Source organism: Meriones unguiculatus, chromosome 4, assembly GCF_030254825.1.
Source record: "Meriones unguiculatus strain TT.TT164.6M chromosome 4, Bangor_MerUng_6.1, whole genome shotgun sequence".
Taxonomy (NCBI): Eukaryota; Metazoa; Chordata; class Mammalia; order Rodentia; family Muridae; genus Meriones; species Meriones unguiculatus.
In genome coordinates, this window is record NC_083352.1 from 77591332 (window position 1) to 77614270 (window position 22939).

At 51.5% G+C, this 22939-nt stretch overlaps 1 protein-coding gene across 2 annotated transcripts in view; it reads left to right on the forward strand.

Annotated features, from left to right (window-relative positions):
* The window catches only part of Limk1 (LIM domain kinase 1), a 33427-nt gene extending 10685 nt beyond the window's left edge, over positions 1 to 22742 (forward strand). The window contains exons 1-15 of one of the 2 annotated variants that reach the window (XM_060382229.1): positions 46 to 132; positions 5021 to 5159; positions 5365 to 5474; positions 7258 to 7464; positions 8471 to 8576; positions 8691 to 8857; positions 12461 to 12644; positions 13174 to 13260; positions 14093 to 14224; positions 15783 to 15842; positions 16087 to 16152; positions 18101 to 18257; positions 20843 to 20898; positions 21108 to 21265; positions 21374 to 22742. In XM_060382229.1, the coding sequence (XP_060238212.1) occupies positions 83 to 132; positions 5021 to 5159; positions 5365 to 5474; positions 7258 to 7464; positions 8471 to 8576; positions 8691 to 8857; positions 12461 to 12644; positions 13174 to 13260; positions 14093 to 14224; positions 15783 to 15842; positions 16087 to 16152; positions 18101 to 18257; positions 20843 to 20898; positions 21108 to 21265; positions 21374 to 21536 (1842 nt within the window). In that variant the 5' untranslated portion in view covers positions 46 to 82 and the 3' untranslated portion in view covers positions 21537 to 22742. Of the gene's footprint in view, positions 1 to 45; positions 133 to 5020; positions 5160 to 5364; positions 5475 to 7257; positions 7465 to 8470; positions 8577 to 8690; positions 8858 to 12460; positions 12645 to 13173; positions 13261 to 14092; positions 14225 to 15782; positions 15843 to 16086; positions 16153 to 18100; positions 18258 to 20842; positions 20899 to 21107; positions 21266 to 21373 lie in introns of those variants that run through there. The other variant, XM_021646678.2, reaches the window with a different exon arrangement.
* Positions 22743 to 22939: the final 197 nt, after the last annotated feature.

Here is a 22939-nt window from a genome sequence, read left to right on the forward strand (position 1 = left end):
CCTAAAGTAGGTGGGGAAATTCTGGCCACGCCACCCATGGGCTCCTGCAGGCCACCAGAGTTTCCTGGCATAGCTGCAGAGGATGCTGCCAGCCCTGGCCCTAAGAAGGATCTGCTACCTCCGTGGGGCTAAGTAAGTGGAAGGCCCTTCCCTGCTGACCCAGGTCCCTGGTTTAGAGGCTGGGGCTGGAGACGGAGGAGACTTAAAGGACAGGCCCGTCCTGGGAATGGCTGTAGGGCAGAACTGAAACTCTAGTCAGATCTGCCGGCCATGGAGGAAACAGGCTGCTACTGAGCTTTTGGACCACATGGTACCTTCTCCCAATCAGCCTGGTCCCCCAACTTTTTACTCTGTCCCCCTTGTGTCCTTGAATGAGGAGGGATGAATCTCATACCTGTCACTCCGAAGCTTAGCTCAGTCTCCCTTGCCACAGAGCCCCACCTGTCCCTCCTCCCCAGGGTCCTGTCCTCTGCTGCCCCAGCCTGGCTCTGCTAGCGAAGATGAGCGACAGTGTCCTCAGGAGTTTTAACCTGGTTCCCCTTGGCCAGCTCTAGGCCCCATCTAGTGGTGCCCACCTCTCGTGACTGGAAGGACTCTTTTTGAGATAGGATTTTATATCCAAGCTGACCTTAAACTGCTGTGTAGCCCAGAACAACCTAAGACTTGATCCTCCTGCCTTCACCTCCCAAGTCCTGGGATTACAGGCATACGCCACCACCTCCACTGTTAATGGTGGTGGGGCTAGCGCCCCGGGGCGTTCTGACTGAGAGGCCAGAGCCACGTGCCCTTCTCTGTGCTTTTGGAGAACCAGGCTGGTGGTTCCTCCTCCTCCCTTCTCTGGTTCCTATGTAGATGTGGGCTGAGGATTACGGGGGCTAGACAGGGTCAGACATTCCCTTGTGCCTTCCATCAGCAAAGGTCTTTTGAAGCCCAGGGCCGGCACCACACCTTTGCCTACATCCTGAGGCCAAATGAAGCGTTAGCCAATCTGAACAGACAGAAGCCAAGCATAGTGGGACACACCTGTTATCCCAGCACTGGGGAGGTGGAGGCAGGAGGATGGGGAACTCCAGGTTCCACTGGGGATGTAGCTGAGGAATGTAAAATGCTTGCCTGGCATGCATGAATCCTTGGGTTCCATCCCCGGCACTGGATAAACTGAGCTAGAAGGCACACACCTGTAATCCTAGCACCCTTGTGTTAGAAGTAGGATCAGGAGTTCAAGGTCATCCTCTGCTACACATTGAGTTCAAGAAGGCCAGCCTGTGCTTATGAAACCCTTTCTCGATAGAGAATGAAGGAGTGTGGGGAGCAGACACAGAGGTTGCCTAAGCCCTAAGCGGTGCTAAGGGTGCTGGGTGGGATCGGCGCCCTCCTGAGGGTCTTTTTGCAGAGGCTTCGGGCTGCTGCTGTGAGGGCTGGGAGAGGCTTCTAGGAAGTAGTGACCTGGTGGGGGATGTGCTGGGGAAGAGCCTGTGAGCAAGTCATGGTCAGGCTGCTCTGCGGCGGCTGCTCAGAAGGAGCACGCTGTGTCGGTGATGAATGAGTGGGTGGAAGAGGAGCCAGGGAGTTTCCTACCTGAGGAACTGAAGCGCTTTCTCTCCCGGGGTGGGCTGTAGCTGCTCCTGAGCCCACACCCATAGGGAGAGCAGGCATGCAGAGGCCCTGCTTACTCTAGCATGAAACCGGAAGTGATGGGCAGACCCCTGCAACCAGGCATGGGACAGGAAGCAAGGCACTGATGTGTAGGACTAGGGGGTCTTCCTGAAAGGATAGGCTCTGCGCTGCCTCTTGGCACTGTGAGGTCCCCTCGTGGCATCCGTTACTAGATTTAAAGACCCTCAGAGTGGCATACTAGGGCACTCACATTCAGAGGCACCTCCCACTGCCCCAGCCTCCCCTACTGTTGTCTGCCCTGGCCTGTTGCCAGGAGAGTTGGGAGAGTGGGCATGACGTCATGACTTACGCCCTGCACTCATTCTCTCCGCCTCTGCTCTCTCTGACTCCCCCAAGGGACACCTCATCAAGTTCCTCCCCTGGGTGCACCCCTCCACCCACTTAAAACTAAACCCTGACATTTTGTGCTCCCTAGCAGGAGCCCCTCCCTGAAGGCCAGACACCCAGACAATGGGAAACAAGCTGGGATCTTCTTAAAGGGACAGTGTCCCACCGGCTGTCATGCCACTCTCTACCATGTCCTATTCTCAGTTCCAGTTCTAGCAAGCCACTAGTGTTGGGGGAGGGAAAGGAACCGTCTCACCCACCTATTCTCTCCTGCATTGGTCCCAGGACAGCCCAGTTCCTCCTGGCCCCGTGTGACTCATAAGCAGAGCGTGCTGCATCTGCAGCCTGTAGTCTGCCCTGGTGTGCATCCTGGCCCGGGTATATCTCGGCACACAGAACCCTAGAGCCAGCTCTCCAGATCCCCACAGGCTTACAGGAGAGTCCCCAGTGCACCAGGGTGCTTGACTAGGAGAAGCCAGACACCTAGTTTACAGGCAAAGACGCCATGTCTCTCCATCTGCCCTTCAGCCCCGACCCCAGCCTCCCTGGTTCCCTAAGGTGGACTGCTGGCTTTGATGACCCTGGGCTGAGGGAGGGCAGGGGCATGAAGTTAATGGTAGGTGGTGGCGGATCTCTGGGTGTCCCTGTGAAGGCCTGAGGCCTGCTGAGCTTTGGGATGTTATAGCATCCTTCATCTCCGCTGGCAGGGTCCTGTCTCTGCGTCCTGAGCCCAGTGCCTGCTTTGTATCATAAGGAGACAGAAGAACTTTGCAGGGCCTGGGCAGTGTTTTACAGCTCTCCCCTTGAGGATCTCGATTTGTTTGGTTGGTTCGTTTCGTTGTTTTGAGCCGGTGTTTTCTTGCAGTGAGACCCTGACTGGCCTGCAGTCTAGTCTTGAATGCCCATAGATCTACCTGTCTCTTCTCGAGCACTAAAGCTGGAAGGTGCTGACATTCAGGTCTCTCAGCTCTAAAGGATTATAGATACCTGAGCTGCCAGAGGAGCCTGTAGGAGAAAGCCAGCTAGTCCATTAGCGTGAGGCCTGTGGTTTGCTTGTGCTCTCCCTGCTGCAGCCTCTGTTCCTCCATCTAGCTGGCTGGTGACCAAGAACAAGTCGCCTTCCTTCTAAGCCAGCTTTCTTGCGTGAGGAGGCAGGGGCCCAGATTAGAAACTCTTCTCACCTCTGAGGCTAGCAGGTGAACCACATCCTTTAGCCTGTCTAGGCAAAACTGAAATGTACGGGCTGCGCACTGAAAGGGCTTAGAGAGGTTGCTGGGCATGGTGGCCCCTTTAATCCCAGCAGTAAAGGGGAAGGAGCGGGCAGACCCCTGTGAGTTCAAGGCACGCATGGCCTACACTGAGAGTTTTAGGACAGCCAGGGCAATAGAGAGACCGTGTCTCAAAAACCAAAACAGTAAAGACTTGTAGGGGCTAGCTTTAGCTAGGTGGTCTCGCTGCTAAAGAGACTTGCCCCACAAGCCTGATGAACGGAGTTCAATCCCAGAACTTAGGTCAGAGTCCACGGAGAGAAGTGAGTCCTCAGAGTCGTCCTATGGCCTCCAGATACACACTGTGGCTCACAGCCTCACACACACTATAATAATGTTTTGGGCAGGTATGGCCTTCCCGTGTAACTCTAGCTAGCCCAAAACAGACTCTAGATCAGGAGAGCCTGTAACTCAGGAGGTCCACCCGCCTTTGCCTCCAACTGCTGAAGTCAAAGGTGTGCACCACTGTGCATAGCTATCTTTAATAATTGATAAAAACAGAAAAAGGGGTTTTATCTATCACTGCTCCCACAGTCTAAGCTCTGGATGTCAATACAGGCTGCAGTGTTCACAAGGTACGACTTTTTATATTTATTTTTCTTTTACTTTTTAATTTTTTAATTTAATTATTAAATAAATTGGAGGAAGGATCTTACTTTATTAAATAAATTGGAGTCCGGCCTGTCCTGGAACTTGTCATGTAGCCCAGGCTGGCCTCAGTCTAACATTCCTTTTCTTTCTTTTGTTTCTTTTTTTTTTTTTTTTTTTTTTTTTTTTTTTAGTGTTTATTTTATTTGATGTGTATGAGTTTTCCTTGCACATATGTGTGTGCCTGGTAGCCACAGAGGCCGGAGATGGTGTCAGACCCCCTGCAGCAGGCGTTACAGTGGTTGTGAGCTGCCACCTGGGGTGCTGGAAATGAATGTAGGTCCTCTGGAAGAACAGCTGAGCCAGCTCTCCAGCCCTCCTTTTACTTTCAAGAGAGCATTTCCTGCCCTGTTCTGGCCTGGAACTCACTATAGAGCATGTAACCAAACATGACCTTGAACTTCTAACCTTTCTGCCACTGTGTCCTGCATGCTGGGATGACAGGTTAGTACCACCAGCCCAGTGTAATTCTTCGTGTGTGTTTGTTTGAGACCGGGTCTCACTGTGTAGCCCATGCTGTCTGCAGTTTGAGCTCTTACCTCAGCTTCCCAACTGCTGAAATTACATGCCTACCTGTGCCTCCACGCCTGCTTACCTTTCTCTTACTCTTAATTTCATTTTTGCTTTTTTGGTTGGTTTGTTTGATTGATTGATTTTGTTTTTTGAGACAGAGCTTTATATGCCAGGCAAGCTCTCTACCAATGGAAATACATCTCCAGCCCTGATTTTATTTGGGTTTTTAAGAGTGAAATCCAAAGATAAACACCTATAGATGGTGGCTGGAGAGAGGCTCCAGGGCCAAGAATGCTGGGTGCTTTTGAGGAGCACTCAAGCATATATCCTAGTGTCCATGTCATTAACTGCCCACAACGCCAGCTCCAAGCTCCAAGGCTTCCTCAGGCACCGTACACACGTGATACACATCAAATAAAATAAACACTAAAAAAAAAAAATGAAAAGGAATGTTAGACTGAGGCCAGCCTGGGCTTCATGATGAGCAGGCATACACACATGGGTAAAAATGGTTTTTTTAATTAAAAAAAAAAGCTGTGTAGAGATGGTGGGTGTAGCCATCCTCAGCCCCGCCCCTCTCCATCCAGGTGTTGTGAGTGTAGCGCCTCCCTTTCACACCAGTACTATGAGAAGGATGGACAACTCTTCTGCAAGAAGGACTACTGGGCCCGCTATGGCGAGTCTTGCCACGGGTGCTCTGAGCACATCACTAAAGGCCTGGTCATGGTGAGCTACCTTCCCCTCCCACCTCTCTCCCTGCCATCGTCCCCTGTGCGTTCTGAGCCTGTCTCTTCCTCTGTTCAGATCTTCCAGCCCTCTGTCGTCCAGCAAGAGTCTGTCCGGGTTGCCCTGCTTTCCCCCAAGAGGAGAATGATGGTGGCTGTGGGGACTGCAGGCACCACTAAGCTGGGTTGTGTCCCCACCCCTACAGGTGGCCGGGGAGCTGAAGTACCACCCCGAGTGTTTCACCTGCCTCACCTGTGGAACCTTCATCGGTGATGGGGACACCTACACACTGGTGGAGCACTCTAAGCTATACTGGTGAGTACTGTGGGACTCTGTGAGCTTAGGGGCCTGCATCTGTCAGCAAGGCTGCCCATGCTTTTATTTCCACACTGTAAAGGAGGAGAGGACAAAGTGCCGTTGCTCCCTGACACCACGTAGAAATGGCAGAAATCTCGGTGGGTATCATCCCCTACTTTTCAGGAGGCTAAAACAAGAAGATTGCAAGTTCTAGGCCAGCCTGGGAAACTTAGTGAGATGAAGAAGTAGAAAGAGAGCTGTGGATGTAGCTCCATGATAGAGCACCTGCCTAGAATTCCCCAGTAAGGGGCTGGGATGTGGCTCAGTGGTAGAGGTCTTCTATGTCATATGTAAGGCTCTAGATTCAGTTCTCAGTTCTACAAAAAAAGAGAAAGAAAATGACAGAAACCAAAAGTGGCCCCAACACAAGCTCTCTTCCTTCTGCCTATGCAGTGTAATTCTGGCTCTAGCCACAAAACTGGTTCGAACACCAGCGGCTCCAGATCCCATCACCAGCAGGTCTATTCCTGCTGCACACATAGGCATCCTCAGGGTCCTCACACAATTAAAGCAACTGGTTTCCAATCCAGTGACCCTAAGTTTGATAGTTTGCTAAATGACTGACTCATAGAACTTCAAATGGTGTTATGTGTTGGCTCACAGTTGCATTACAAGGGACACAGCCCAGAAGCCACCAAATGAGGATGCCTTCCACCTCTCTCCAGCCCATCTTATGTTTACTACCCAGGATGCCACACTGAGGTCCAGGATCCAGGGCTGTCACTGAGCCCTTATAAGTCATCTGGCCAATCGGTTAAGCTCTGTCTCTAGTCTGCTCCTGAGAATCCAGGCTGTCTAGAAGCCCCAAGCCTTTAGTCATGGTCAGTCTGTGGGACCAGCCCTGATCTGACTCATCTCATTTGCATAGACTCAAGCATCCTCCAAAAGGCTCATAAATAACAATGATCCCCCTGTTCCAAGGACTTAGAGTCTTTCTCCCCAGAGCCAGGAACAAAAAAAAAAAAAAGCACCAGACAGATTCTCTTACAAAACAGCAACAAAGCTGGATTCGAGAACAACAGGACCTGATCCCAAATGGGTTTTTAATGACTTCCTCCCAAACAAGATGTATCCCCAAGGGCCTTGCCTTATCTTGGCCATCTGACAATATCATGGGATAGACAGAGCCAGAATGGGGCCAGCTAGATGGCTTAGTGATAAAGGTGCTTGCTGCTAAGCCTAATGAACCTGAGTTCCATCCCCAGGACCCATGTGGTAAAAGGAGAGAACTGACTCAAAAATTATCCTCTGACCTTCATTCTCGCTCTGTGACATGTGCCTCCCCCAGCCCATACATGGACAGACATAAATAATAAATATAATTTAAAAATGTAACTGCTGATGAGACGCCTCAGCAAGTATAAAGGCATTGGCTGCCAGACTTAACAGCCTAAGTTTAATCCACAGGACCAGTGTCATGGAAGGAGAGAATTGATTCCTGCAAATTGTGTGTGTATACATACACACACACACACACACACAGCCACGCAGTTTGGCACACATATACTTGAGCATATGCACACATAAATAAATGGAATTTTTAAAAACTATTAACCAGAATAACTAAGACCCAGAGTTGAGGGTCATGCTCTGTCCTGCCCCGAGTCCCACCAGTTTGCTGGGGGAGGGTAATGGGAGGACGGAGGTGCCTAGGGCTCTGGGCTGCAGAGAAGCACTTCCTCTCCCCTGACACTGTTTTCTTCCCCTCCTCTCGGGTCCACACTGCTGGCGACCTTCACAGCGGGCACTGCTACTACCAGACTGTGGTAACACCAGTCATTGAACACATCCTGCCTGACTCACCTGGCTCCCACCTGCCCCACACAGTTACCCTAGTGTCTATCCCAGCCTCTGCCCATGGCAAGCGAGGCCTGTCTGTCTCCATCGACCCTCCTCACGGTCCACCAGGCTCTGGCACAGAGCATTCGCACACCGTTCGTGTCCAAGGGTGAGTAAGCCGCCACACCAGATGGGGCTCTGGTACAGCAACCTGACTGTATTAGTTAGCTCTCTGTCACTGTGACAGAGTAACCGACATAAGCAACTTAAGTGGGAGAGGTTGATCGAAGCCCATGGTTTCAGAGGGCTCGGGCTACAGGCACTGAGTCAGTTTATTCTGACCCAGAATGCCCAAGCACGAGGAACTGAGGTCACTCCCCCAGAATCCACTTTACAAAAGCCAGGGTCTATCAAGATGGCTTGGCAGGTAAAGACTTTTGCCACCAGGCCTGGCAACTTGAATTTCATTCCCAGGTGGAAGGAAAGAACCAACTCCTACAAGCTGTCTTCTGATTTACACATACATACACACAATAAATAAATGAATATTTAAAAATTTTTTTTTTCTTTTAGTCAAACAGGCAGCTGTGCTTGTAATTCTGGAGTTAGGACGATGTCCTCTGTAAGCAACTCTAAGGAAACTCATTTGGTCACCCTCCAAAAGAAGAAGAGACGTGAAAGCAGAAGGGGACCAATTGCAAAGGGTGGGAGGGAGAGCAGTGAAAGGGAATGTGATCGAAATAGATTAGGTAGTATTTGAAGTTGTTTTAATGAAGCCTGTCATTAAGCATAGTTAATACATGCTAATAACAAGATAAAAATGGGGCTGGAGGGATGGCTCAGCGGTTAAGAGCATTGGCTACTCTGTAAGTTCGGGTCCCAGCATCCACATGGCAGCTCACAACATCTGTAAGTCCAGCTCCGGAGGATTTGACAACCCTTGTGGCCACCAGGCAGGCACCTGGTGTATGTACATACACTTGGGCAAAACACACATGTAAAACCTTGTAAATCTTAAGGAAACAGCTGAAAACTCAGTATACTGCAGTTTCCACCAAAGGTGGGGCCATTGTCCTTCCCATCCCACATCTGGTGGTCTTGCTTTTAAAAGTTCCCTCTTAGGGCTCAAGGGCACAGGTGGGAAGGAACCGGTCTAACTGCTGCTGTACCCCCAGAGTGGACCCAGGATGCATGAGCCCTGATGTGAAGAATTCCATCCACGTTGGAGATCGCATCTTGGAGATCAACGGCACACCCATCCGGAATGTCCCACTGGATGAGGTAGGGCCACGGGGATCTAAGGCTGGGGCAAGACGGAGCCACAGAAGTAGGCCCTTCACACCTGGGCTCTGCTGCCACCTCAGGAGGCTCACCTGTGCCCTCGCCTGTCCCCAGATCGACTTGCTGATCCAGGAGACCAGCCGGCTGCTCCAGCTGACCCTTGAGCACGACCCTCATGACTCGCTGGGCCACGGGCCAGTGTCGGATCCGAGCCCCCTGGGCTCCCCGGTGCATACTCCCAGTGGACAGGCAGGCAGCTCTACCCGGCAGAAAGCTGTCTTGTAAGTCACCCTGCTCCCCCACATGTGCAGGCACTGCTCTTTCAACTCCACCAGCATCCTAAAAGATGCCAGGACAAAAAAGAGGAAACGGTGAACAAGCGCCCCCAGCTGGAGGTTTCAGGGACCTTCCCAGGCAGACCCATGGCTCTTCTTTTTTCACTTTAATGTTTGCATTGATTTATTCATTTACTTTGTAGGGAGAGGGGCACGGAGATGGGAATGAAAATGCCACAGCGCCTGGGTAGCGGTCAGAGGACATCTTGCAGGAACCAGCTCTCTGCTCTTGCCATGTGTCCAGGGGATTGAAATGAGGTTGTTGGGCTTGTTCAACTGAGGTTGTTGGTGCCTTTACCCACCCAGCCATCACGAAGGCCTTCTCTCTAATTTTAAAGTTTATTCAGGAAGCAGGACGTTTTTGTGTGGGCAGATGAACAGAGCAGAGGTGTCAGTGAGGGGCAGGCATAGGTCAGTAAGCAGAGTGCTAACCTAGCGTGCACACTGCTCCGGATCACCCCCAGCACCACATAAACCAGGCGTGGTGGCATGCCTGTAAACCCAGAAGCAAGAGGATCAGAAGTTCATCCTCAGCTACCTAGTGAGTTAGAGACTAGCCTGAGCTACATAAAACCCCGTTTATTAAAAATAAATAAGAAAAAAATGTTATCACTTTAATGTACCAAGTTTTGAATTTTTTTAAATAGTGGCATTAATATAAACAGTATAAATTCCATTAATATCGTTGGCTTGGTAGCAGTATGTATCATGCCATCATTTTAAATACTCAGCCCATTGCTATTAATGTAAGCTGCTCGTGCATTCTTGCTATTTTCCCATCCTTCATTTTCTCTGCTCATGTTTTCTCATTGGGAATATAGTGAGGAGGTGCTGGGCAGGAGCACTTGGCATGTCAGCACGAGGACTTCAGTTCAGACCCCCAGCAGCTCCATGAAAAAAGCCACACACTGGGCTGGAGAGATGGCTCAGAGGTTAAGAGCACTGGCTGTTCTTCCAAAGGTCCTGAGTTTAATTCCCAGCAATCACATGGTGGCTCACAACCATCTATAATGAGGTCTGGCGCCTTTTTCTGGCATGCAGGCTGGATATTGTATAAATGATAAATAAATAAATCTTAAAAAAAAAAAAAAAAGCCACACACCTGTAACCCCAGTGCTGGGGGATCAGGCTTCAGTCAAGAGGCCCTGCCTCCGAAGAGATGGATCAGCAGTTAAGAGGCAAGAGTGTGCTAGGGATGGCGCACACCTTTAATCCCAGCACTCAGGAGGCAGAGGCAGATGGATCTCTTGAGTTCTGAGCTAGCCTGGTCTACATAGTAGGATCCTGTCTCAGGAAAAAAAAAAACAAAAACAAAGACTTAAGAATCTGTACATCCATAGCTGGGCATTGTTGCAAATGCCTTTAGTCCCAGCACTCAGGAGGCAGAGGCAGGTGGCTCTCTGAGTTCAACTAGCCTGGTCTACAAAGTGAGTTCTAGGACAGCCAAGGCAACACAGAGAAACCCTGTTCCCTTCCCCCTCCCCAAAAAGAAAAAGATTGTATACATTTCCCCCAAAGGACCAGAGTTTGGTTCCCTGCCCTCTCTGGGTGGCTCACCTCTGCCGTTCCCAAGGGATCTGATATCCTTTCTCTGGCCTCCTCAGGACATGTGCCCACATACACAAACCCACACATAGATACAAATAATAACTCTACAAATGAGTGAAGTGGAGAGTGACTGGGGCCTGTACATGCTCACAGAGATAGGCATGGGCGTCTTGACTTCATGGAGCAGCTACTGATTGGCTTGGGGTGATGGGAACGTTGGGGCTGACAGGCTAATTCCAGGGCATCAGATAGACCAGGGGCTTTGGACCTTCTTCCGTGCCTAGAGGTGTCTTTTGAAGGCTTGTCACCACACAAAGATTACTGTGGTCCAAGACAAGAAAGGAACTTGATGTGGGATGTCCCAGTTGATTTGGCTAGTGGTCTACTGCAGTGGTCCAGGCAGCGGGCACCATGAGTCCTCAGGTATCCTTGAACCGGAAGAGCCACGAGGAGGGACACAAGAATAGGACTCAGGGGCAGCCTGTTGTGTGTCCCACTTACCCTGGGACCTCTCCAGGACTCGTGGAGAAGCCCTTTGAGGAGTTTCCTTCTGGGATAATAGCCTTGTTCTTTTCTTTCTTTTCTTTTCTTTTCTTTTCTTTTCTTTTCTTTTCTTTCTTTCTCTCAGTTTTTGTTTTGTTTTGTTTTTCTTTTTTTTTTGGTTTTTCAAGACAAGGTTTCTTTGTGTAGCCTTGGCTGTTCTGGAACTATCTCTGCAGCCCAGGCTGGCCTCAAACTCACAAAGATCTGCCCCCGTCTCTGCCTCCTGAGTGTTGGGACCAAAGGCTTGGACCACCACCTGGTTTTCTTTTTGTTTTGTTTTGTTTTGTTTCTTGAGATTGGATTTCTATTTGTAGACCTGGAAATTGCTCTGCAGACAAGACTGGTCTGGAACTCAGAGATCCACCTGCCTCTGCCTTCTGAGTGCTGGGATTAAAGGTGTAAATTAGTACACCTGGCTCACTCTTAGCTCTTAACTGCTGATCCATCTCTCCAGTTTTTTTTTGGGTTTTTTGTTTGTTTGTTTGTTTGTTTGTTTTGTTTATACTGTATTCTGCCTGCATATATACCTGCATGCCAGAAGAGGGCACCAGAGCTCACTATAGATGACTGTGAGCCACCATGTGGTTGCTGGGAGTTGAACTCAGAACTCAGGACCTTTGGAAGAACAGTCAGTACCCTTAACCTCTGAGACATCTCTCCAGCCCTTTTGTTGTTGTTGTTTTGTTTTTTTTCCAGACAGGGTTCTCTGTGTAGCCTTGGCTGTCCTGAACTCACTTTGTAGATCAACCTGACCTTGAACTCACAGAGATCTGCCTGCCTCTGCCTCTTTAATGCTAAGATTACAGGTCACTGCGCCTGGCTCCTTCCACCGTACTTTTGAGGCAGGGCCTCTTCACTGAACCCTGCTCCCCCAGCACTGGGGTTACAGGTGTGTGACTTTTATACATGGAGCTGCTGGGGGTCTGAACTGAAGTCCTCGTGCTGACATGCCAAGTGCTCCTGCCCAGCACCTCCTCACTACATTCCCAGTGAGAAAGCATGAGCAGAGAAAATGAAGGATGGGAAAATAGCAAGAATGCACGATCAGCTATAAATAAAAAAGAACTGGCTTTGTGGACCTCACTGGTCCAACTCAGAGAGATCCGCCCGTCTCTGCCTCTTGAATGCTGGGACTAAAGGTGTGTGCCACCACTGCCCTGAGAGGTTTGTACTTTGCAAGGCATGTACTCCGTCGTCTCCATCTGTCCAGAGCTCAGGCCATAAGGGGCCATATCTGTGTGTATGCAGTTACTGGGCATCCCAGGCTGGGTGTCAGCTGAGCCTGTGCCACCAAGCAGAGGCCATGGGCACCTTCTAGTGAGCAGACAGCTGTGTGGCTGCCCCCACGACACTGGGCTGTACCACCTGCTCTCGGGGCTGGGGAGTGAGCATCTGGGTGTTTCAGACTCAGCCGGGTGCCAGCTCCCCACAGCATGGGGCCTGTGTGCCTTTCCCCAGGAGGAGCTGCAGTATTGACACATCCCCTGGTGCTGGCTCACTGTCCTCGCCAGCCTCCCAGCGAAAGGACCTGGGCCGCTCCGAATCCCTCCGAGTGGTCTGCCGACCGCACCGCATCTTCCGGCCCTCTGACCTCATCCATGGGGAGGTGTTGGGCAAGGGCTGTTTCGGCCAGGCCATCAAGGTATGCCGATGGGGAGGGCCAGGTTGGGTGCCACCTCTGACCACCTCTTCCCTCACTGTCCTGCTGGGAATCCAACACAGGGAGAGTCTAGATCCTAGACCCTCAGCCCAGTGTTACCCCACTTTTTCCTGGACTTCCCTGAGCTACTGAGAGGGAAGGGACTGTACATGGATAGACTTGGAATTTTGTGGGGTTTGTTGTTGTTGTTGTTGTTTTTAAGGAGAAAGTCTTCTGTAACTCAGCCTGGCCTTGAACTCGCTGTCTAGCTGAGGATGACCTTGAACTCCTGACCCTCTGTCTTCACCTCCCAAGTACTGGGATCACACTCATGCACTAGCATGCCTGGCTTTATTTTCATATCAGGACAAGGTCTCAAGGTCTCACTAAGTTGCCCAGGCTAGCCTCAAACTCAACTAAATAATCCAGGCTGGCCTTGGACATGACATCCTCCCAAGTGGATAGAGTTACAGGTGTGTGTTACCATGTCCTACTTGTCCCTGAGTTTTGTTCCTCCATGTCCCCAACATAGGTTACACACCGAGAAACAGGCGAGGTGATGGTGATGAAGGAACTTATCCGGTTTGACGAGGAGACCCAGAGGACGTTCCTCAAGGAGGTCAGTGGAGAGGGACAGTCACATGCCTCACATGTCTGCTCCCCTCCGGGGAACAGAGCTCCAGATGGATGTGTTACATGTACTGTCTGGTGAAAGAGGTGAGAGGGGTTAGGCCTCACTGGGGACAGGGCAGCCACAGGCCATGGGTTTGGCTCAGTTGGTAGAGGGCTTGCCTAGCATGCCTGAGGCCCTGGATTCAGTCCCCAGCATCTCAGACACCAGGCACATGTATCATGGTGTCCGGTGTAGAGAGGCACTCGGAAGATGGAGGCAAGAAGATTAGAGTTCAAGTCAGCCTGGGCTGCGTGAGACATTCACACAAAAAAGACAGGGAAGTCAGAACAGCCATGGGCTTAGGGGGCGCAGGTTGGGAGATACTTGCTTACCATGCACGAAGCTCTAGGTTCTAAGACCAAAGCTGGCCTTGGTGGTACATGCCTGTTATCCCAGTACCTAGGTGATGGTGGTGGGGGGATCAGAGTTTAAGGACTTCCATGGCTACATAATTAGTTCAAGACCAGCCAAAGCTATGAGAGACACACTTGTTTTGTTTTCTTTCGTTTTTCCAAAAAGGGTTTCTCTGTGTAGCCTTGGCTGTCCTGGAACTCTTTCTATAGACCAGGCTGCTCTCGAACTCACAGAGATCCGGCTGCCTCTGCCTCCCTGAGTACTGGGATTACAGATGTGCACCACCACTGTTGGGCTTGAGAGACATTCTCAAAGAACAGAAGACGCGGTAGTTTACTGGGTGAGAGGAGACTGGGTTCCTTGCTATTCGTATGGGACAGAGCAAGGGGAGAAGGCCCAGACCCAGCCTGTGTGTACCCTCCAGGTGAAGGTCATGCGGTGCTTGGAGCACCCCAACGTGCTCAAGTTCATCGGTGTGCTGTACAAGGACAAGCGGCTGAACTTCATCACGGAGTACATCAAGGGTGGCACCCTGCGGGGCATCATCAAGAGCATGGTAAGCAGGGCTGGAGGCGTGGCTCTGTGGGTGGAGTGCTGGCTAGGCTAGCATGGTGAGGCTTTGACTTCCGTTCCCAGCCCTGCATAAACCTGGCATGGTGGCTCAGACTTTTAATCCCAGCACTAGGGCAACAGGCAGGTGGGTCTTTAGGAGTTCAAGGCGAGCCTGGTCTACAGAGGAAATTCTATGACAGGCAGGGCTATGTACTGAAACCCTTTCTAAATACACACACACAAAGAAAGAAGGAAGGAGGGAGGGAGGGAGGGAGGGAGGGAGGGAGGGAGGGAGGGAGAAAGGAAGGAAGGAAGGAAGGAAGGAAGGAAGGAAGGAAGGAAGGAAGGAAGGAAGGAAGGGAAAAGCAAAAAGAAAAGGGAACTGAGGGGCAGATGCCAGGATCCCACTGTCCCCTTGCAGGGCAGTGGCCACCAATAACCTAAGACATTTCTGCTTAGCTCTACCTCTGGAAGCTACATCACTTCCCACTAGTGCCATGCTAGATAGAGACTGGGCGTTAATGCATGGGCCTCTGGGGATACCCCAGTCCACACTGTAGCAGAGGGAGGCCCCATTCTCTCCAGAGCTGACTGCCACGGAGAGTGCAGATGGCTTGTTGAACCTTCAGCTTTGACTGTGGAGGTTGGCTTGGCCTGGTTGGAAACTTGAAATGGGGGCTGGGGGGATGGCTCAGTGGGCAGAGTGTTTCACAAACATGAGGACCTGGGTTCAATGCTGAAGACTCACTTAAAAGCCCAGCATGATGGCGTATACCTGTAATCCCATCACTGTGGAGATGGAAACACAATCTTTGTGAGTTCAAAGCCAACCTGGTCTACAGAGTTAGTTCCTGGATAGCCAGGGCCATCCTGTCTCAAAAAATAACAATAAATAGAAAGAAAAGAAAGCAAAGTGAATATATTTTTTTAAAAAGCCAAAAATACAGGGTTTTGAGGAAGTTTAATAGGTTATACTATACTACTACCTATAATGGACTCATGGGTCATAGTTTCTGCCATCTGCCCGTCAGTACCCAACAGACATATACCCAGAGGAGCTGGATTGGGAACCATAGGAGAACATGCGTGAACCCTTACTGTGAAATCAGTTCTGTTGAGCAAAGATGCCTTTAGGGTCTATAATCCTAACCCCGAGGCTGAAGCAGGAAACTCAGAGTCCAAGGCCAGCCTGGGCTACATAGAACATCATGTCTCAAAAAAGCAAACAAGGGCCAGTGAAATGGCTCAGCAGGTAAAAGTGCTTGCCACCAAACCTAATGATAGAGTTTGATCCCTGGGACCCAAGTGGCAGAAGGAGAGAATTTGCTCCCCCAAGTTGTCCTCTGACAGACCAGGAAAATGATGCCTTGGAGCTGTGCGCATGCACACACAGCTCTTAGAAGATAACTGTTAGTAGGCAGCCATGGATACAGGACAGCCTGGGAGCCCTCAGACTGCCACACCTGTGCCTGTGACTCGGCTGTCCCCTCTCCTGTGCTGCCACACACGCACACACACACAGCCCGCCAGGCTCCATCCCTGCCATTCTTCCCTGCCCCCAGGACAGCCAGTACCCGTGGAGTCAGAGGGTCAGCTTTGCCAAGGACATTGCATCAGGGATGGTAAGTGACGCTGCTCACTCGAATGACCCTCTCTGCTACAAGGGCTGTGGGAGCAGAACCTATGGGGGAGCTTCGAGGTGGCAGCGCTGCAGGTGTCCACCTAGAATCCCCCAGTGAAGGCTCGGGGTACAGCTCAGCAACAGAGCAGGTTCCTGGAGCCCATCAGCTGAGACCGGGGGAGGGCCAGGGCCGAGGCAGGGAGACTGTTGACACTCCTGCTGATGGCCTTGTTCTCTTTCCTCAGGCCTACCTCCATTCCATGAATATCATCCACCGAGACCTCAACTCTCACAACTGTCTGGTCCGTGAGGTGAGCAGCCTGGGCAGCTGGGTGTGCTGGAGAAGAAAGGGACCTATGAGCTGCTCCTCTCAGGGCTTTCATGGAACTAGAGGTTTGGCAAACAATAACCAGAGTGAGAGGCAAGCAGACCTGGGCTGCAGTCCTGGCTCTGCCCTTTACAACTTGATACCAGAAACTCAGACCCACAAGCAGTGCAGGGTTTTAACAGATCAATGAAGGGAAAAGTCACTGAAAATGTAAAGCCCCAGCTTTCACTGCAGCATTCACAAAAACCACCTGAGGTAGCAAAGGCTACCCAGGCAGCACCAACAGCTGCAAATCAGGGGATGGGCAGGGTCATCTGGGCATGCTTCTGGAAGAGGAGGCTTGGCAGGGACTTTTCAGTGGAGGCCAAGGGGATAAGAGGCAGGTTTACAGGCTGGTGTTTAAGAGGTCCCCAGATGTTCCACAGAAAGCAGAGGAACTGGGCCAAACAGGAGCACCTTGAGGCCTACTCCCATAATAAACTACCACAGTCAGCATCTGAACTAAGAAGGCTGAGGTAGGAGGATCAGGTCCTGGGAGCTGCAGAGCCACATCAGGACTAGGGCAACTTAGCAAGACCCTGCTTCAAATCACAAAGTGGAAAAAAAAGGCCTGGAAGCCTAAGGACCTGGGTGAGTAAAGCATAAGGCTAGAATCTTCTAACAAGGAACCAGGGTATCGCTCGGTGGTAGAGCACCTGCTGAAAATCTCCCCAGTCAGGCTGGGGTGTGGCTCAGTGGTAGAGCACCTGTCTAGAATCCCCCAGTAATGGCAGCTGCCATGGCTTGGTAGTGGAGCCCTTGCCTAGCCTGTGGGAACACCTTGGTTCAACTCCCAATAACACACCACACACACACACACTCAACACATATATAAAAGACAGTGTTGCCTAAAGCCTTTCAGTACAGAGCCATAATCTACACAACCCCAGGACTGTAGAGTCCCTGACTGTGGTGTTTTAGGTTCCTAGGGTCCTCGAGGCCCTGTCAGCCTGCCCAGGAGCCTGCCCAGAGGACAGTACTAACTGCTGGGGTGTCCCAGCAAGATGGAAAGCCCCAGGTTGTAGGACACCGCGAGGGTGAGCCACAGAACTCCGGGCACTGGTGCCATAAGAGTGAGCTGGGCAAGCGCTCCACAGATCCTGCTTGGCCTGGTGTCTAGATTCTTGGTGGCCTGCATCCCAGCAGAGCCTTGGTGTCTGCTCTCTCTCTCTGAACACTCAAAAATGACCTGTAAAGGGAGAGAAGGCAGGACCTAAGAGGATCAGCTTACCCCAAAGAGAAGGACCCTCAGCCCCCCATCCAGTGACACTGAACACTCACCTGGAGAAGGCCTCACAGAGGCAGCAGGTGGGGCAGGAACTGACACACATCCCATACCCACCTGTCTGGCCTCATGACTAGTGCCTGTAGGCCTCCATCCCCTCTGGTAAAATGCCAGCTGGTAGGTCAGTTGGGGGGGGTGCTTTTCTTAGTTCTAGCAATGGGATCTAGGACATTGAGGCTATCTACCACTGGGGCATGCCCTCAAATGGTAATCAGCCCCTCGCCGGGGATTCTAGGCAGATGGGTATTGTAATGCCAAGCTGGGCCCTAGCTTTTCGCTGGGAAATTTTAAGCAAGGATTGTACTACCGAACCATACTCTAGCCCCTCAGCCTCTCTAAGCATGAAGCCATGCTTTCAGTCCCTCACTGGGGGGTCTTAGGCAGACTTTCTACCTCTAAACCAAGCCTCTAGCCCCTCACTGGAATCTCCAGAAGTTTCAGACAGCTGTGTTTGCTGGGAGCACAGGGAAGAGGGCGGTCCCTTCCCTACACAGGTTCCTGGGTCCTGGGGTGTATCCTCTTTGCCATCTGTGGGACTATAGGGAAAGATCTCAAATAGGAGCAGACAGAGAGGGGACCAGGTCCGCCTGCCTTCTGAAATTTCCAGAACAAGAACGTGGTGGTGGCTGACTTTGGACTGGCCCGACTCATGGTAGAGGAGAAGAGTCAGTCTGAAGACCTGCGCAGCCTTAAGAAGCCGGACCGCAAGAAGCGGTACACGGTGGTGGGTAACCCCTACTGGATGGCGCCAGAGATGATCAACGGTGAGTGCTGCTCCAGGGCGTCCCAGGCGGAGGAGCCCCAGCACCCCACCCCAGCTGCACTGCCCTCTGGCTTTCTCTGGGTCCTCTATCCACCTCTCTTGCTTCGCTCTGAACGGGGGTCAGCTTCTCCCTTGGGGTGTGCTGGGCTGTGGCCACCTCCCTGCAGCCTCCACCACACTTACACTGCCACCCTCTTTTGTTTAGTTTGGGTGGGTGTTTCGTTTGGTTTTCACAATGTGCGTGGGCGCTCAGACATGCCCATCAGAACACAGCTTGTAGGAGGCAGTTACCTTCCTCTGGTTGATCATAGGGTTGTGCTCTAATTGTCAGGTGACCCACCTTTTTTTTTTTTTTCCTTTGAGACAAGGTCTCACTGTGTAGCCCTGGCTGTCCTGGAACTCCTAGAGACATACCTGCGTCTGGGCATGCAACATTACACCTGGCCTTTTTTTTTTTTTTTTTTTTTTTTTTAAGACCAGGTCTCATTTAATGCAGGTTAGCCTCTACTCACTGTGTTGCCAAGAATGACGACCTTGCACTCATAATCCTCCTGCCTCTACCATCAGAGTTTTGGGATTATGGGACTGAGCTTAACATTTTTCAATTTATTTATTTGTATTTTATGTGCAGTGGTGTTTAGCCTGCACGTCTGCCTACGTGAGGGCGTCAGCTCCTGGAGCTGCAGACAGTTGTGAGCTGCCATGTGGGTGCTGGGAATCCCAGTGCTTTTAACCACTGAGCCATGTCTCCAGCCCACACCATGCTCAGGTTATGGGGTGTTGGGCTAGAATCTAGGCCTTATATATGCTAGATAAGCATTCTGTCCCAAGTACTGAAATTATAAGTGAGCGCTACCAGCTTGTCTGGCTTTGTCTCTTGTTTGTTTGTTTGTTTGTTGTGCTTGAGATAGGCCCTCTTTGTTATGTAGTTCCGGCTGTCCTGGAACTCCCTATGTAGATCAGGCTGGCTTTGAATTCACAGAGATCCACCTGCCTGTACCACCGGAGTGCTGGAATTAAAGGCATGCAACACCACTGACTGCCAGCCTTTGTTTTTTTATTGTTTTCATTTTTATTTTAGGGTTGTTTTATTGTTTTAAGACAGGGTTTTTTCTGTGTAGCCTGGCTGTTCTGGTACTCACTCTGTACACCAGGCTGGCCTCCAATTCAGAGATCTGCCTGCCTCTGCCTGCCTGTGTATGCACCTCCACCGCCAGGGTAGGCTTTTTTTAAAAAGGTGTTTATAGCGAGGCAGTGGTAGCACGTGCCTTTAGTCCCAGCACTTGGGGAGGCAGCAGATCTGCGTGAGCTCAAGGCCAGCCTGGTCTACGGAGGGAGTTCCTGGACAGTCAAGGCTACACAAAGAAATCCTATCTTGAAAAACCAAAAAAAAAAAAAAAAAAAGTGTTTATGGGGTAGGGATGTGGCTCAATTGATAGAGTTCTTGCCTAGCATGCAGAAGGTCCTGGGTTTCATCCCAGCAGCGCATAAGCTAGGATGGTGCCACATACCTACAGTCCTAGTATGTAGGTGATAGAAGCAAGAGGATTGCTATGAGTTCAAGGCCAGTTTCAGCTACACAGTGAGTTTCAGGCTAGCCTGGGCTAGAGTGAAGCCCCATCTCAAAAACACCAAGAAAATTGGCATATGTTGGACACTTTTATCCTAATACTCAGGAGGCAAAAGCAGATGGATCTCTGTGAGTTTGAGGCCAGCCTTCCTGGTCATGGGGAGTTCTGGGCCACCCAGCCCTACATAGTGAGACCCTGTGTAAAAACAAAACAAGCAGGCTGTAGTGCCTCAGCTGTCAAGAGCGCTTGCTGCTCAGCAGAGGCCCCAGGTTCAGTTCCCAGCACCTACACGGCAGCTCCTAACCATGTGTGACTCCAGTTCCAGGGGATGGCATGCCTTCTGGCCTCCACAGGCACCAGGCATGCGCTTGGTACACATGCGCACGTGTAGACAAAACATTCATACACAGAGTAAAATAATCTAAAATATTCAAACTAAAAAACGAAAGAAAAGCGTGTTTCAGATAGCATTTATGCCCTAGGCAGACCCAGGGATGTCACTTCCCAAGCTGCCAAATACCGCACACCCTCAGACACCTTTTTCCCTAATTTTTTTTCCTCAGTGCCTCCAGTGCTAAGCCCACACTCTACTCTACCACTGCACCCCACTCCATTCCAAGACCCTTTTCCCAGTGAAACAATGTCTCTACATTGCAGGGATTTAACTCGTCTGTATGAGGTGACCAGAGTCATGCAGCAGGGTCAGCCTCGCAGGGTGAAAACTGCTTCACCCCAGAGGTCTCAGGGGCACATCAGACCCAGTGGGGTGGGTTTGGTTGAGTTGTTGCTGCGTTGTTTTGAGAAAGGGTCTCATCTAGCTTAGGATGTCCTCAAACTGACTTGGTAGCCAAGGATAGCCTTCAACTTCTGACTCTCCTGCTTCCACCTCCCAACTGCCAGAATTATAGCCGCTCACCACCACACCCTGTTTATGCCTTGCTGGGGATGGAAGACAGGGCTTCATGCATGCCACTTGAGTGTTCTGTATCCCCCGCTGATTCTTGGTCTCCATTAGGTCGTAGCTATGACGAGAAGGTGGACGTGTTTTCCTTTGGAATTGTCCTGTGTGAGGTAGGTCACATGAGCAGCTGCTGTGTCCAGACCCAGTGGCTCCTCTCCACTCTCCAATGGGCCTCAGGCCCTGGGAATGTGGCTCCCTAAAGCTGGAGCAGGGCATGACAGGATACAGTGCTCAGTCCCTGGCCCTTCCTACCTGAGCAGTCCTTAGAGCATTTGGCAGGCTTAGAGGTCCCACGCTAACCGGGCTTTGTGCTGGACAGATTATCGGGCGTGTGAATGCAGACCCTGACTATCTGCCTCGCACTATGGACTTTGGCCTGAATGTGCGGGGTTTCCTGGACCGCTACTGTCCACCCAACTGTCCCCCAAGTTTCTTCCCCATCACTGTGCGCTGCTGTGACCTGGATCCCGAGAAGAGGTGAGTTGGGGGAGGGGGGAGGATACTCAACCCAAAGCAGCCTTGGGGAGATGCGGGTCTTCAGAAGAGCCAGCCTCACCATCTACCGACTGTCGCGTGTCTCCCCAGGCCCTCTTTTGTGAAACTGGAGCAGTGGCTGGAAACACTTCACATGCACTTGGCTGGCCACCTGCCGCTGGGCCCACAGCTGGAACAACTGGAGCGGGGCTTCTGGGAGACATACCGGCGGGGCGAGAGCTCACTGCCTGCTCACCCTGAGGTCCCTGACTGAGCCCAGCTGGCCCTGCCATCCCCATCCCCGCCTCTGGAGAAAATGCCCTCACTAGATTCCTCAGCAGGAGGTGGCCCAGGCATGGAACCCTCAGCCAGGGCACTGGTGCCCAGACCCATAGCCCCTGACCCAGGCCCTGACATGCCTTTCTCCCCTCATGCAGGTGCCCCCCAGCCTCTCTGCCTCTGGTCCCCAAGTCACCAGGCTGCACACACATGTGGTTGGTCACATTGCCCCGCCTTACCTCCCATTCTGGGGGGCTGCCCCCTCCCTTGTCTTTGCATGAGCTAGAGGGTCGGGGAAGCTGGACCCATTCCATGCCTTGCCTGTGGCCATCTGCACACTGTGCCTGCTGGCAGCTCTTCCCCAGCAAGACTGGGCTACAAGGCAGCTTTAGAAGTGAGCCCCTGTGATGGCTGGGCATGGAGAGTGTTGGCGGAGGGAGAGGTTATGTTCCCAGGAACTTCACATGGAGCCCCGGGCCCCCTTGGGGGAAATCTAGGTAGCAGCAAGTCTTGACAATGATCTAAACACCAAAGCAGAGAGAGAGGTCCAATCTCATGTGACCACTGGCCAGGCAGTGGCCCTCACTCTTGCTTGGGGTCCATCTCATTTCTTGATCAAAGCCACTTTAGCGAGACGTAGGTACCAGTCCTCAGGATGAGCAGGGATCCCAGGAGGAGGAAGGGCAGATGATGCCTGGGATCCAGCTGACAGGGAGGGTCCAGCCCACGCTACAGAGCCTGGGCAGAGGGAATGAGGCAGCCATCCACCAGCACCCCAGCACCCCCGGGTTCATCTCAGCACCCTTCCCGGGCCTCTCCTGAATGGCTGGCGCAGCCCCGCACCTCCTTGGGTGCCTCTGCCCTCTGAGTTATTTCTGTGTGATCTATTTTTTAAGAAGAGTTTGTATTATTTTTTCATAACGGCTGCAGCAGCAGCAGCTGGGGTTTAGGGGGGATTTGTTTTGCTTTGTTTTAGGTGGGTGGGGGGGGAGGGCCATTTCCTCACTCTGCTTCAGTTGAACATCTAGGACGTATTAAAACTGTGAAGCTTTCTCAGTGCACTTTGAACATGGAAGAGAATCTGAGCAGACCCCAGTGGGACCAAGACTGAAGGAGGCAAGACATACTTGCCTCTACCCAGTGACCATGATAGGAATGAACCCGAACTCGGAACAATAAAATCAATTCTGTGCTCCCTGTGCAGGGCTTGCATCCTTGTGTGTGTCAGGGACTTCAAGGGAGCAATCAAGAAGAAATAGGGATTAAAAATCCTAATGTGGAGCAGGGTGCGGTGCCACATACCTGTAATCCCAGCACTCAGGAGGAAGAGGCAGGTGGATCTCTGTGAGTTCAAGGACAGCCTGGTCTACATAGTGAGTTCCAGGATTGCCCAGAGAA